Below are 16747 nucleotides of genomic sequence, written 5' to 3'. Positions count from 1 at the left end.
CTTGCCTCATGCTGCACCACCACCACCAGCTGCTGCTTCTCCAACTGTTCCGCTGTTGTTTGGTTTACTTCAACACTCCCCCTTCCCGCCACTCTCTCCTCCCTATCCCGTCTTAACCCTGTGCTTACTGTCGCGTCGCCCTGGTGGAACAATTACATGGTTTTGCCTAATGAATTTATCTGCTCATCAGCATCTCCACTGTGTTGCATGGGTCCTGGCGCGTGTTCATGTGTATCCTTTTGCTATTGCTATTGGTATTGGTAGCAAGAGAAAGGAGAGTTGCGGTGGGGGTGGAGAATGTAGCGTTCACAGTAAATTTTATGTAGATTTTCTAACACGAATTATGTTCATTTGCCGGCATTGCATGTTGTTATTCCCCTCCAATCTCCAACTACTCCTTCGGCTTGAGTGAGAACTTTATGAAAAACCCGTTGTCTGCATGTAATCTCCTCCATTCCTCCCACCCCCCCCCCCCAACTCCCTCTCTTTCACAGTCAACCAGCTGCTTCCGGCGAGTCTGAGTAGCCATAACTTTTAGGGCTGCAAACATACTGCCCTAGCATAAACAAGAGATGGCAACAGTTCAACCGAAATCCTTGAGAAATATTTATGTTTATTGCAGATTAATTTAGTGTTGTAAAGCGTTTCATTAAATTCCCAAAAAAAAAAGGAGAAAATGTAATACATAAAAAAAACTGAGCTTAAAATGAAATTGCAGTGACAACTATTTTTTTGGCGTTTATATTAATTTTGGAGTCTTGTCTCTGAGAGGGGGAGAATTTTTTCTAATGAGTAGTTGCATTCAAAGTGGAGACGCCTCATGTCTCATTTCTAGTTTGGACAGTTAGTTATAATGTGAAAAATCTTTTTCTTGTGTGAAATATATTTTTTTATTGTCGAGAGTTATTTTTAAATATAAGATATCTTTGATGACAAGGCTCATATCAGTGTTTGGAGAGCCACTTGTAGTGTAGAGAATAAACTCTATTCTGGAGGAAAACTTTGGTGCAAGATTTGCGTCTATATATTTCTAGCGATTAGACTTAACTCTTACCTGGAGTTTTATCTGCAATGTAAACAAATTTCTCTGTTCTCACCTCTGGCATTGTGTGAAAATCCGGTTTAGTCAAAAGTTCCATCTCTAAAAACACAAAATGTAACTTTGATTTGAAAACAATTTTATTAGCATTATAATAGTGATTTGCGGCTTATTTTGTGTGTTGGCGAAAATAGATTTATAGATTTAGTTTTCATAAGCTGATAAGAAAAGTGATACAGTGTGAATTTAAGACTAATAACTAACTGAATTTTAATATATAGATCTATATATTATACACCTGATGTAATAATTTCATATTATTCATCGTTGCTGCTGTCCAGATTATCATTTATAACTTGAATAGCATCATTTAGATAATGGTAAATCACAATGATCGCTATGACGAAAAACTGTAGCATTTGCAACTGAAACAACATAAAAATAAAAAATTAAAATAATAATAATATTAATTGTAATTGATTTATTTACCAGTGAGAAATTAGCCAGATCAAAGCGCCACACTGAGAGAAATTTAAAGTGAAAATGATGCCATAAAATCGAGCGCATATCCTTGACAGTGGAACGCATTCTTTTCGTAAGTAAAGTCCTTTGCTGCAACGCAGAGTTCAGTTTTGACAAAAATTCCAGGCGCTACAGTGGAATATTATTTTTATCAAGTGTTCACTGTACTTTGTTAAGCACTTACCTGTTGCTCGAGGGAAGTTTGTGAGATTAAGAGGCAAATGTAATCACAGGCAATGCAGGCATAAATTAAGACATTGCCGGCATAGAAAATGCGTCGCTTGCGCTGCTCGAAGAGCACATGCCAGGTACTACTGTAGTAGGTAAAGGCATAAATGCCAAACAGCAGACAGTTGCCATTGACGCCGAGTAGCAGCAACAGCGAGTGTTGCAAGCTGCCGAAAATGGCACCGAAACGTGCCGCAAGTTGTTGCAGCTGCTGACACTGGCTGCGAAAGTTATCCTCCGTCGAAGGCGTAGTAGGCGTGGCAGCAGTTTCAACTGCCACAGTAATTCCTGTCATTGGGTGCATTTCGGTCTTGATTTTATTGGCATTCAAGAGCTCCTCCATCTCCGAGCTCAGTTGCCTGAGACGACTTCGTGTTATCCAGGCGAGAATGCAATAGAATCTCAAGGCTCCGGCTAGCACAAGATGTGGCAGGAAGAGTGCAAATCCTATCATGGCATCCTGTAGAGGCGGCAACTTGAAATGCATTTCATAGCCAATGTAGAGGGCGAAGCAGAAGAGCACCAGATGTGTAGAGTAAATCAATCCATGGGCAATCAATTCCTCCTTAAAGTCGCCACGTTCCCTTGTTGCCCTCGTAGGCAATGTTTCAGTGTAGGAATTGACCACTCCTACAGTCCTTACAGAGGCGTAGATGGCGTAGCTGAACACCTTGACACTCAAAAGGAGATGCATTCGAGTTAATCCATAAAGAAATGGAGACACGTCATGCAACGTCTTCAACATTGCCGATGGTTGAAAATGTTGCGCAAAACATCCTGCATAGATGCAGGCAAGGATGAAGACATTTACTGCTCCTGCTAGTGAAATTCTGTAGCTTTGCAATCTGGTATCGAACCAGTGCATCTGGTAACCCGAAAGAATCAGAAAAATATTCGAACTCCGCAATACACGCAGCTTATTCATTGCGAAACTCTAGAACTCCGATCTGATTCCGAATTAAACTCTGACTAAACAGCTTCATGGTTACTAATATTTTTAGACTACACTTGGAATTATTTGTGCATCGAATCGTGAAGCATTTTAAAATTCGACTACTCCAATAGAGCTTAACTGAACCGTGTCCATGATATTTAGACAACTTAATGCTTAACTGCGCCGCATATTATAATTATTTTTAAAAAGCCCAGTTACTTTTGGATAAAATATTAAATTTATCATTGGAATGTCCGATTAATTTTACACTTTTTGTTGACTATGTTAATATTCAAACACCTCTAAATTCGTTATAATAAGAAAGAATAGTTCTTTTGATCCTAAATTTTTTTAAAATTTTCCATGATAAACAAATTCATTCATCCATAGCACTCCGAATTTTTAACTGATTATATTTACGTATGTAGAACATCAATAATTTTCACATACATCATTAGGTAGGTTTTTCAATGGCATAATTATTGTATAATCTTTATAGATTTAAAACAAAATTAAATTTATAATATTTCAATAGACAAATATGTGTAACTATAATACTTAAACTGAGACAAAATTCTTCTTGATTGGATTAAATCATTACCTTTAGTTATTAGTCGTTAAAATATTTCCAAACCCAAAAAGTAGCCAATATTTATTGGTCTTTAGCTTAACACCAAAGAGACATATTCTAATTATGTTGTGTACATTATATTTGTTTTTGATCTTTTAAAGAATATAGAATTCACTATCAGAATATCTGTTCTACTCACTGACTTAAGCTGTTTAATTCTGATAACTATCCGAATTATGAAAAAGCCCTACCATAAATTTTCACTTTATAATATTTATACGCCCGTAATTAGGTATACCAGGGAGTAGCTAATCTTGGGCAAACATAAGTGATCCAGAGGTGATTCCTTAACTGGAAAAATAAAAAGATGTAAGGTAACCGACATGCTCCAATTGTCTGCATCATCTTTGGGAACTGGTAGATGTTTTACCGAGAAGTCAACAGGTTAAGCGAATGCCTAATGAAAAGTCATAAAGTTTCGGCACAAACCAAAGAATCAACAGAATCTCAAAGACTCCCCCCAAGTGATAATCGAGGGGGTTATTGTGGGGGAAATTTCACATATTCCTAATTAGAATGTGGATCCATGTCGTGTGCGGCATTTCTGAACTTCAAACGTTGCAACGTTGGTTGTGGGTGTTGGGGGCCAGTAAGTAAAATCAACAAGCGGCTAATGGAAATAGAGCGCGCTTCTACGGGGTCTGTCAACACCAGATAGCGATAGAGATACGTAGCACTCACTACCACTCGCAGGGGCTGGGAGGGAAGTGTCAACATCGAAATTAGAAACAATTAAAAGGCAATGCGCCGACAAGACGTCTCCATATTCAAATATTTGCTAGTTGTGGAAAATCTTAGAAACCTGCGTCACACTCCCCGTCGTAAAGACAAAGCCAAATACAGTTGACGTGAAATAAATGAAAATTTAAGACAAAAGCACAGTTATAAAATTCAGATTGAAAAGATGAAGATGAAGAGTTTGCAAGTTATAAAAGAATACAATAGATTCAATGGCCGGGGTAAATAAGAGTGAACTATAATTAAAATATGAATTTAATGATTGCATGTAATTTTCTTAGCGTCTTCTATAGTCACATCGTAATATTAGTGTTCTATTCAATTAAATGACACTGTTTATTGATTGCAAATTACTTGTTTTTGATTATTTCCTTGCATTGATAATAATATTAATGTTTTATTTTATATTTAATGTCACATTTTTCACATTTTGAGTGCCGCACATAAATATATTCTGTGAGGATAGCCGAAGCTTTACTTGCACAATAAAAGGAAGTTCATATCCTCAGTACTTTCAGAATGATCAATCAGTATTAAAGCATTGCCAACTGTCTGGATGCGCTTACAAGCCATTACTCCGTGTTGGGGAAAGGCCTCTTTTTTGGATTTCTACCTGCAGGCAGAGTCATAATTCAATAAATAAATGCAAGGATGACATGCGGAGGACAGCGGCAACATATCGCATCGAATGCACTCAAGTGAGCACCGGGAAAAACTGTCCGCCGAATGAATGAAGTAAAATTTACGGTCGCCCATTCGTTAAGTAAAACAAAAAGCCGTCTCCTTCTCCTTCCCCTCCACTTGCCCCGTGGAAGGTGGACGTGGGCGTGCATCCTGTGATTATATGCAGATGCGTGGAAAGATGCCACAGCAACTGGCGTATCGAATACGTTATTTGCTTGCAACTCGTGCAACAACAGGATGAGGATGAGAATGAGGACCAGGAGCAGGAGCAGCAAAAAGAGCAGGAACAGTGCAAATCTATTAGCATGCGTCCGGCAAGGACATGCGTCAATTGGGCAGACTCCTGCTGCAGGCTGCGCATGCACTCAACAGCCTCATCCTTCGCAGAGTCACATGGCACATCCTGATGCCCATCAGGATGGAAAAACACAGGTGCAGGTGCTGGCATTAGGGGTAGACAAGAATCAGAGCTTGAAATAAATGTTTGCTAACATATAATATTATTTACCATTGGAAAATAACTAAACTAAAAATTGAAATGAGAAATCAATTTGAAGCTATTCCGAATAAAACTAATGATTTAAGCTTAATTTAAAAAAATTCTACAGAACTTACAAAAAAAAGGGAAAATTTATAACTTAAACTCAAAGTTGAAGCTTAGAATTATCGCTTCATTTAAAAATTATTTATTGTCTATTTTCATAAAATGATTATCATAATGTATACTTTTTTTAATTATTTGAATAGATAATTTGTTTAAATTTTATATACTCGTTTTTTAAGGCATTCAAATAATTATAAATACAATAAATTGCTTTATTTTTTATGTGTCTTGTCATATTGAAATAACTGCTTTTATGTGCTTCATCTGCTGTATATTAATAAATAAAATTTTCTTTTTTATTCACATTTTTATATTCATGTATTATTTTTTATTGAAATTTACATTTACACAATTTTAAACTAAAAGAAATTCATAAAGTGAGCACCCCCAACGTTGCACACAACTTGTGGGCAAAAGGGATGTTAAGGGGAAGGGGAAAGGGGAGGACTGAGCTTGCTCTCCATGTAACCAACCATTTTGGCTGTTGAACGCGATGATGATGATGATCCAGTTCGAGTTCCAGTTCCAGTTGCTTGCCGTGAAATTATGATGCATTTTTATGGATTTTCGATGTTTTTGTGTCGTGGTGCAGTTTTTCTAGAGGATTATGTTTCGTCAATGTATGTACGAGTTTGTAACTGAGCCCCTGTGCATTCCCAATTGGGGTCTATTGATGGTAGAGTAAAGGGAGGTGGGGGGGAGCTGTTGCGTTTTTTGTCAAATGTGAAGCATCGTGTGAGCATTGTAGGTGGAATCTCCATTTTTTTTATGTTTCGATGGCCTGCAAACTGATTTATGCTTCTTGATGGACGCTTTCGGTTGCCTTTGGTGTTGGTTGAGGGGTGAGGTGGGAAGAGTAGAGGGGGGACTTGGGTTTTGGCCAATGCAAGCGTTGAGTGCAGCAAAAAATCAACAGCAGGCGAGGCGAAAAAAATTTATGCATTTTCATTGATATGCAAAGCACTGCAACAGAGGGGGTACAACATGGAGAGGAGAGAGGGAGGGAGGGAGGAAGGGTCAGCTGAAGACGAAGAAGAGGCTGAGCGCGTTTCCGTTTCCGCTTGCAGTGCTGCCAGCATGTGTGTGTGTGTGTGTGTGTGTGTGTGTGTGTGTGTGTGTGTGTGTGTGTGTGTTGTGCGTACGGTAGGTCGACATGTTTGGCGTATTGTCGAATTGCATAATATGCACTTTTTCATCGAGCCATCGGACAAAAATTTACAACCCTACACACATCGATTTATTGCCGTGACAATTGTGCCGAATCCTCGTTGCAACAATGCCACGCTGGAGAGAATGCCAATGGATTTGTGTCCTGTTTCGGGTCCCCGTCCAGCCCAAATGGCGCCTCAGCCTGAGTTATGACTACCGACCGGCCAGGCGATTGAATGCGATTCTCCTGTTGCCCTCGCCGTTGTTTTTCTCGAATTCCATCAACGAATTTCAATAACAAACAGACGAAACGACAATCCTGACCATATCCATATCCACATCCACATCCATCCATGTCCTGACTCGGCCATTGACGACAATTCGCGTGAAAAATAATGTTTTTAATATTGACAACATGAGAAATGTGAAAACAATAATCATAAATTTTTATTAACAACAACCAAATGGTAAAACTTGCATTGCCAAAATGTTGCTGCCAACTCGTTTTTCAAAACATAAAACTCGACCATTTTTTCGCCCAAAAAAAAAGTAATTACAATTATGTCTCCCAATTTCCTTCTCTTGTTGCATTTTTTTGACGGATGAATCATTGACATTGCAATTGAATTACATTGAATGAGTTGCAATATATTCACATTTTGTTGTGAATATCTTGTATGCATGGGCCTCATAATATGATATATAAATTCAATAATATCAAAAAATATAAATGTTAGCAATAAACCATATATTTTTTAGTTATTATAAATCCAAGACGAGGACATAATTATTATTGTATTATTAAATGTTAAGAGGCTATTTTTACATGCTAAACAAAATTTGGAAACTCAAAAACATTGTATAATATCAGTTTTCGAGTTATCTAACGAAAACTTACCAGTATCTGCTAATTAATAAAATAACTCAGGAAATCGTTAGAAATCGGACTGATCGATTTACCTATTTGAATTATTTGGAATTTAAATTTCCTAGATACTCGAATCTTTTGAAAATTAATGAATAAAATTTCTTTCTATATAATATCAACTTATTATCTATACTTTTTAATAAATTAATATACATATATGTAAATAACTGCGTTTATGTAAAATTATAAATTTCTATTGAAGTGCGAGTCAACTTGGAAGCTAAAAAATACATTTTTAAAGTCAAGATAATTGTTTTAAAAGAATTTTGTTTTGTAAAAAACTAAAAGAATACCGAAAATTACAATCTCTTTCTGAAAATCAAAGTTTTGTCGTCAAATTAATAATTCTTTCATATGTAAGACAAAGATTTAATTTGAGAAATTCGACCAGAACAAATTAGTGTTTTTTCAGTGTATTTAACAATAATTAAAGAGATCAAAAATTGAAATGCGTTTAATTTGGACTGTATTTGTTAGAGTGTAAAGCCCACAGAATAGAGAGGGGGTGTCATCTTGCGAGTCCCGTGTAGCGAGTTGCGTGTTCCGAGTCCCGAGGCCAGGGTCCTGAGCCCTAAGTCCTGCTGGAGACGCGTTCCAGTGGCACATCATCATCGTAAATCATGGTTGGGGCTTTTGGCCCGTCGCTTTGGACAATTCGAACCATTCTGGAGCTGTCGGACATTTCGGTTTTGCTGGACTCTAAACATAAAAATAAATAAACATTGTCCTGACAGCGGCTCTGCTTCGGGGACAAAAAGCGAAGCTCGGCGAGAAAATGCAGCACACAAAAATTTCATTGGGTCGCATTTTTTTCTGTTTTTTTCTTTTTGGTGTTATTTGCGATGCAGTCAAGAGTCTCGGCCGAGAGATGGCGCTGCTGTGCAGTTGTATTTCACAAGGATGTGCTGGAAACAGAAGGACAAAACGAGAGGCGCGCACACTCAAAACAGGAGTTGTTCTGTCCAACGGCAGCCAAAAGGATTTCATAAAAATTGCGCAATTTAAAATGTCACAACATAAATTCTGTTTGCATTTCTTTATGCAACAGCAGCTAAAAACAACAACAAATACAAGAACACAAGCAACAAGGTTGTGGCGGAAGGCGCAAAAGGCACAATAAGTATTAAATTTTGTTAGAAGGACCAGGGCGCAAAATGTCCTTCGACGCAAGAAAGCAACGCAGTGGCACCTAGAGGAGGGGGCAAATGTGGTGGCAGGGTGCTAGCGGTGGGTAGGTGGAAAGGGGGAGGAGAGCCTAGCGTTGACGCCGCTGACTGGCTGTCGAGTAGAACTGAACTGAGCCAAAGGGAAACAAAAGAAATCCAAAATGCACACAAAACCGCGCGCACACAGGACGCAAGGAGACTGGGAGAGCAGAACATAGAAGAGGGGACACACACAAGGGCCGCAGGACACTCACACACACACACACACACACACACACACACACACACAGAGTGTCCTCTGGCTGACACAGGACAACGCGACGAATGCGCGCAGCGTCTCTTCTCTATCTGACTGCCGGCTGTCTCTCTGTCCGTCCGTCCCTCCGTCCCTCTGTCCAGTTGCCTCTTTGGTGGAGGCTACGCTTAGACGAAGCTGCTGCTTCTTCTTCTTCTGCTGGTCACTGTTGTTCGTCAGCGACATCAGCGTCGTCGTCCTGTTCGTCCTGTTCGTCGTCTCCAGCCGGAAACAAGCCGACAACCTCGACATCGTCGCCTCTGTCGTCATCGTAAGTTTTCGTTGCTTTCTTCTCGTTTGCTTTTTAATACAATTTCTTTTTTTTACTCGTCTTTTTGGCATTACACTACACTGAAGACAATAAAATGTAATAAAAACTATGATTTTTTTAATTTTTAATCAGACTTGCGCTGAAATTTATATAGACTACTACAGTAAAATTTGGTAGGGCTTGTTGCCGATAGACTGAAAGAAAATATGACCGATAATTATCTTTTTATAATAATAAAACACAAATTATTCCAGTTTGTAAAGAAAAGAACTTATGAACTAATACGACAAGGTTGCCATCTTGTTGCAGTTACAAGCATTGCCAGTTCAACAGATTATTACAATTTAATTAGTTTAATTGATTTAAGTAAAAGCGATTTCTTAAAACAGGGTTTTTTTTTAATGTTTTTGTACTTAAGAAAATAACCTCACATTTATACAGAGTACAATAAAAACAAACAAAATGTGTAAGCAGTGTAAACAAATATTAAAACATTTCTAATAAGAATAAACCATCCGCGATAAGCAAGACACAATTATAATTAAACAAATAATATTAAAAACTTTCGAATGGGAATAAACCATCTGCGATTATCTAAGAATTTCCCAGTTTATATATTAGTCATTTCACAAATTGAGCTTATGAATCACACAGAAAAGTGGATGGACGGGAAATTCCAGTCGGAAATTATACATATTTCTAGACCGTCGGACCCTATATAAAGTCGTTGCTGATTCTTTCAAAGCATCAATTCCACTCAAGTCTTCGTAGAGCAATCAACAATAATGCAGATTTTCTCTATACTATAGTCAGCATCTCTGTGTTTGGTCTTTTGACAATAAGCTTTTTATGTGATGAAGATTATTGCAATACTTTCCACGTGACAGAGCCAAAAGACCGAATATAAAGATGATGACTATTGAGAAAATCTGCATGATTGTTGATTGTTCTACGAAGACTTGAATGGAAATAAAGACTCAGCATCGGAATATATATCGGATCTGACGTTTATTATGAAACTTTCGCTCAGTGTATTCGCTGTTCATCAGTGACATAAATCAGGACACAGCTTCTACTCAGAATCTCTCCCTGTGTGTGTATGTGTGTGTGTGTGTGTGTGTGTGTGTGTGTGTGTAAGTTGGAGTTGCAGCAACGCCCATTGTGCAACACTTTCAATTTTTTGTTGTTTTGTTTTGTTTGTATTTTCTGTTTCCCCCCCTGAGTGAAAGAGGGGAATTTTCTTTCCACTTTTATATATTTTTTTTTGTTAGTTGCCATTTGTCGTTTTCATCGTGTTTTGTTTGCTTTTAATTTTTGCACTTTCTGTTGCACAGGGAGGAGGAGGCGCCTCCCTCTGTTGCCAACGTTGTTGTTGCTGTTGCTGTTGCTGTTGTGGCATCAACATCACATTCGTATCTGTCCTTTGGAGAACGAGGCGAACATTTCAGGACATAATCGCGTCTGCATTATTGGTTGATGTTTGTTGTTGCCTGCATTTTTTTACATGCATAAAGAAATAGTTGAAAAAAAGAAGAGCGTAGAGAGAAGAAAGGAGAAGCTGTTGGGGCAACACGTTTATCGCTTGCCTCTGTTGCAGTTCAAGGGAAAGAAGTGGCATAAATATTTTGTTTGCTTACCCCCTCTCTTTCCCCCCCTCTCTCTCTCTTTCTCTCTGTCTGCCTCTCTGTCTTCACTGACCATGTCGCACCTTCTGCTGCTGTTTTCTGTCTCTTTTTCTGTGTGTTCTGTGTTTGCTTCTATCATCGTCCTGTTGTTTTCTTTTTGAAGATTATGTGTGTTTTGTTGCCTGACAGGGATCAGCATAAAATGCTGCAAGCTGAGCTTTTTTCCCGTTTCCCCCCACCCCACCTCAACAGTTTCTTGGACCTTCCCCTTTGGCCAACAAACCGGCAACAACCATTTGACTACACGTTGTTTGCACTGTTGTCCAAAAGGTGTGTGTGTGTGTGTTGTCCCAAATGGAAATTATACACGTATGTGTTCGCGTATGTCCTGTCCACGTCCTCATCCTACCTTTCCCCTTCCCACTTCCCACTTTCCTCCGACTCCCTCCTCCTTCCCCTTACGGTGTAAGGCAAACAGCAAAAACGGGTTAAATGCTGTGGCGAATTTGTAATTAGAAATTGTCGCTTGGCGCATTTCATTCTGTTTGTTTGACGCCCCTCTTTTCCTCTCACTCCATCCCCGAAATCACCACTAGTTGTTGTTAGTTTCTGATTTTTCATGACTTAAATATTTTATTTAAGCTTAGTGCTCACAACTCTAATTACAACAAACAACAAAAATTAACTACAGCTTGTATCCTATTAAACCCTTTTTTTGACAATCTAAAAATAAAATACTAAATATTTTTTGTGCTTACAAATCAAAATAAAAAAAAAATAATCCTACTATATGTCAAAGTTTTTGTGAGTGGTCGATACGTGAACTTTTGTCGGCCACTGACTATATCAACAGCTTTTAGGTAAAACTTGGTTCCACAGTAATAGTAAACTATATTTATTGAAGTAAATCAAATTATTTTAACGAATATGCTAGCTTTACAGCATAATAAAATTGTATCTAACAAGTGAAATATTTCTTAAGTAAAACTTTTTTAATACAATGTTCCCGAATTTACTCAATAAGTTGATTCTGGTGACAGATAGATGAACTAGACTGGAATTTTTTCACACTGTAAATTACGTCTAGTTACGTAAAAATAAAAGCTTTAAAATATGAATGTATTCGTCGTATGTACTTATTTATCAACAGGCAAATTTCTTTTTTAACGCTAATAGTGACTAAATATACCACAATTATTTGTGATATTAACTTTCGCAACCTTAAAACCTTAACCTTAAAAATAAATTGATATGTAATGTAATGTGAGTAATAGTAATGTGAGATTTTACGGGAAAATAAATATTATAACATGTTTAAGTTTACTATGCCCTAAAATCATGTGTCTGCTTCAACTACACAAGTAAATTAATATATTGTCACCTTAATACTCTGTTTTTACTGTGTCTATTTAAGTGACGCGCACTGTAAATTAACCCACTGGCCATCATCGGGCAATAAATTGACTTCATCGCCTTCCTCCTTCCAGCAAGATGTTTACTTATCCACTTGCATATATTTTCATTATTTTCAATATTTTCATTTAACTAGTTGTGTGTTTTTCACATTTTCCACGGGAAAGAGAAAATTATGTCTTCATATGGTCGGGGCAAAAATGATTACAGCTTCGGCTGCTGCAATTGCTGTTCTTTTGGGACAAGGATGCAATGCATAAGGACTCTCATGTATAGAGAAACATTCAGAGAGAGAGAGAGAGAGAGAGAGAAAGATAGATAGATGCTCATATCTGGCAATATATTCGTCTGGGGTTTTCATTATTCACACGACCGAATCGAGTGAATTTATTACAGGGTCACATTTAATGCTGATTTTTATGCCTTGCGAATAATGTTTATATTTTTTTATTTTCCATTTCGCTTTTTTTGTTTTATATTTTCAACTTTACGATCATAAATGTCCAAAGGGGGCTTTGATTTATATCAAAAACTTTTGTACTTTACTCGCCATGCGGCTGACAATGACGTCGCAAAATTGTGGTTAACTCGAGGCCCGACAGAATTTAAAGAGTTCGCAAGCTGTTGACAATTTCGAAAGAACGAATGATAAATCCATAAATCTACCTCTTCACATAATGTCCTTACCTCACCTCCCCTTTCAGTCCCTTAGCTCATTCAATGACTGGTGAATGGATAATAGAGTATATATTCACACTTTCAGACTGATCTTTTATTCATTCATTCATTCACGTCAAACACTTTTATAAAACAAGTCGGAAAGGCTATAGTCGAAATCTCGACCATAGAATACCCGTTACTAATTTTAATATATATAAAAGTATTTAAAGAAATTACTATCTACTTTTGGGTGCTTGTATTACCTTAATTAGTTATAACTTTGGTTAGCTATTATTGCCGTTTTACTTGTCCGATCCTGCTGCAATTAAGTGGAATAATAGAAAATATTTATAGATAGCTTAAAGTAACGGGATTAAAAACACTTAGCACAACTTTTGATAGATAGCGAACATGAACAATACTTACGTCAGCTTTGGCTGAGCCCAGTTATTTTTCAAACTTAGAGTTTTAAATGTGGGAGGTCGGTGACTCTAACCATCTCTCATTGTTCTCTCTTACTGTCTACAGTATCTCTCACTTATTGTAAATTTTTCTCACTTCTTATTCACTTTCTCTCAGTGTACTCTCCATTCATTCTCTCCACACTATCTGCAAATTTCTCTATATCTCTTCTTACTCTCTATTTCAACAATTTCGCTTAACGATCCCTGATAATTTCATTACTTTGAGTCACTCTCTCTCTTTTTTTTGATATTCTTTCTCTTTTTGTCTCGGTTTTGACCTTCCCTTTCATTAATTGCGCTTTATTCTTTACCCTGCACTTCCTTAGCTTATCAAACTGTCCCCTTTTCTTTTCTTAATTCTTAATTTCTATTATTGCCTTCTCTCTTTTTATACTCCTTACTTAAAAATAAGTAAAGAGGTATATTGTGTTCCTTGGAATGTATGTAACAGGGTGAAGTACGCATCTCCGACCCTATAAAGTATATATATTCTTGATCAGCATCAACAGCCGAGTCGATAAAGCCGTCCGTATGAACAAAAGGATCTCAGAGACTAAAACAGATAGAGTAACCAAATTGGCACAAAGATTTCTATAAAACCCACGCAGATCAAGTTTGTTTTAAATTTTTGCCACGCCCCCTCCGACCCCGCAAATCGTAAAAAACCACCACACCAACAGTTCTTAGATAATAAGTTTCTTGTGGTAATTAACGTTATATTTTATTATTATGCCACTGAATCGCATCAAGATCGGACAAGTAGAACGGCAGCTATGGCGACTTAATGTTTTCAAAGTAATACAAGTAATTTCTTTATTAATGGAAATTGTAATTGAAATAAGTAACGGGTATATCCTATGGTCGGGATCTTGACTATAGCCTTTCCGACTAGTTTTAATACAAGTATGTGAATCACTCTTTCTTATTGTAATCTGTTTCTCTTTTGTTTAATCTCTACAGATACTCCTTTTTTGTCTCCATCTACTCTCCATCTACTCTATTTTCTTCTCTCTTTCCTTTTCTGCTTCGCATCTATATCTCTCTCTGTTACTATCTATCTATATTTTGTTGTATTTTCTTTTCTTTCTTTCTTTTTCATCTATTTCGTTCGTTCTCACTAGCTTTCTCCCTCCCTTTCTCTCTCTCTCTCTCTTCACTTTTTCTTTCCATCTCAACTCAATCTATTTTTCTTTCTCTCTCTCTCTCTCTCTCTCTCTCTCTCTCTCTCTCTCTCTCTTTCCATCTCAACTCAATCTATTTTTCTTTCTCTCTATCTCTCTCTTTCTTTTCTTACCTTGTCTTTTCTTATCTTTCTTTCTCTTCTTTTCTCAATTTCGTTCCCACTAGCTTTCTCCTCCTCTCTCTCTCTCTCTTTCTCTCTCGTTTGTTGCACCTTTGCTTACCTCTTCTCAACTCGACTCAAGTGCTTGGCAGTGTCAGTGTCATTACCTGCCTGGTGCCATATATTACCACCCCCATTCCAACCCCTCCTCACCCCTCTCCATCATGTCCCATTGCTTGCTGCATCTTGACGACACTGAGGACACATCCTCATCGTCTTTGCATTTGGTCCTTGCCGCCGTCTCAGCCAAAGGAATTCTCTGATCTATGGACTCTTTGCAGGGCAACGTTTCGAAGAGCGCTTGAATGATGGTGGAAAGGGGGGAGTGTAGTCTGAGAATGGGGGTGGGGGGGTTAGGTACATTTTATTTTTGTTGCTCCTGCAGCTGGCAATTTATGTGCATCCCACATGGAGCCTGGCGTTGTCTCTTGTCCTTGTCGCACCTCCATGCACAGTTTGCAGTTACCCGACTCAATTCTCGATTCTCAGTCGCAGTCTCAGTTCTCGCGTCGCTTGTCTCTTGTCTCCTGTCTCTCGTCTCTCGTCTCTCGTTGGCTGTGGCAATGGCAGACGACGTTTTTGCTTTGTTTTCGTATTTATGGATTTTCATTGGTGGTGCAGTCAAGTGGGGCAGGGTGGTGCGGTGGTGCGGTGGGGCAGCGACATCGTCGTCGTTGTCGTCGTCGTCGTGTCAAAAAGGAAATGATTTATTGAACTGACAGCGAGAGAGCAGTGAATTTTGTCGAGTCAAGTCGCAGGACACAAGGATGCGGCATCCTCTCAGCTGAATGCGACACCGATGAGAAACAAGGACGAGCCTTCGACTCCCACTTGTCTCCCTCTTTCACTCTCCACTCTCCTCCACTCTCCTCCACTCTCCTCCACTCTCCTCCACTCTTCCTCTTCTCTTTCGGCTACACTTTCTAGTTTTGCCGCCATTTCTTGTTTCGATGTTGTGCACTTTTCTCGCTTCGCTTTTTGCTGCAATCCGAGATTGGTGGGCGTGGCAGCAGTGGGCAACAGGAGGCGGCCAGAGGTGTAGAGGGGTGGTGGGGGGGATGAAGGGTGGTGGCAGGGGACTCAACTCAACTGAAAACTGAACTAAACTGAGCGCTGGCGCAAGAAATGGCACCGATGTGAAATGAAGTTTTGATTTAGTTCAAAATTTTTATCAAAAGAAACGCGTTCCTGCTGCTGCTGTTTTCTCCTCTCCCCCCTTCTCACTTCTACCCCACCTCTACCTTCCGCTGTGCTGCAGTTTTCTTCTCTTCTTCTCGCTTTTTTCTTATTTCTAATAAATCACAGCATGGGTTGTCTCTGATATGGGCGGGACCTTTCGGGCGTAATGGAATTTTGATTTATGCCTCAACAGCCATAATGCAAAAGTTCTCACAATAACGTGGCAAACACTTGGAACATTTTAAAATAATGCCCCAACCGATACGGCTACGTATACGTAATGTTTTTGCACAATATTGATTGCACAGGAACACATGCCGATACACGTTACACGATTACCGATTTCCTTGCTAATTGCACTAAATATAGACAAAATATTTCCCAAAATGAAACTCACATTTTGTAGTTGATGTTTTGAATGTTTTAAATTTTTTTTAATTGCACTTAAAATTAGACAATAATAATTTTAAATACATTTGTCATTAAAAATATAATTATTCGTGCCTGTTCCGGTTTTCACATTCTGCAAGATTTATCGAAAGTACAAATCTTTAACCTGTTCTAATTTAATTTTAGAACTATTTTGCGTATTAAATTTCCATTGAGTTGGTGAATTGAGGTCTGATAAAGTGAAAAATTATAACTTTTAAGTACTTAAGTACATTTTATGAAATTCTATAAAAGTGGAAGCGATAAGGGGAACAGGCGTGATAAATTATAATCTTACATTAATAATTCAATAAAAAATTGGAAATGTTTATTTATGAGCTCTTGGGTTGAGAATTGCTTTTTTTACGATATCAGGAAAAATGTAATTAGGAAAAGGAATTAGGAAAAACTAAAAAAATATATCAATTTAAGTGCAAGGACAGCTT

General features: G+C 38.1%; 1 protein-coding gene across 1 annotated transcript; it reads right to left on the bottom strand.

Moving 5' to 3' along the window:
- Positions 1 to 1356: 1356 nt before the first annotated feature.
- On the bottom strand, positions 1357 to 2714 carry LOC117781242. The gene is made up of 3 exons (XM_034617995.1): positions 1746 to 2714; positions 1529 to 1690; positions 1357 to 1464 (listed from the first exon to the last, which is right to left on the bottom strand). The coding sequence occupies exons 1-3, from the start codon at positions 2712 to 2714 to the stop codon at positions 1357 to 1359; spliced, it is 1239 nt and encodes a 412-aa protein (XP_034473886.1).
- Positions 2715 to 16747: the final 14033 nt, after the last annotated feature.

Source organism: Drosophila innubila (genome assembly GCF_004354385.1).
Source record: "Drosophila innubila isolate TH190305 chromosome 2L unlocalized genomic scaffold, UK_Dinn_1.0 4_B_2L, whole genome shotgun sequence".
NCBI lineage: Eukaryota > Metazoa > Arthropoda > Insecta > Diptera > Drosophilidae > Drosophila > Drosophila innubila.
The sequence above is the reverse complement of the archived record's forward strand: the minus strand, read 5'-3'. Positions and strand labels throughout refer to the sequence as shown.

Excerpts from the sequence above, each read along its gene's own strand:
- LOC117781242 (XM_034617995.1), bottom strand. The coding sequence starts at position 2,714 with ATGAATAAGCTGCGTGTATTGCGGAGTTCGAATATTTTTCTGATTCTT. Across the intron at positions 1,691-1,745 it reads AAACTTCCCTCGAGCAACAG|CGCCTGGAATTTTTGTCAAA; the intron begins GTAAGTGCTTAA and ends ATTCCACTGTAG. Across the intron at positions 1,465-1,528 it reads ATCTGGCTAATTTCTCACTG|TTGCAAATGCTACAGTTTTT; the intron begins GTAAATAAATCA and ends ATGTTGTTTCAG.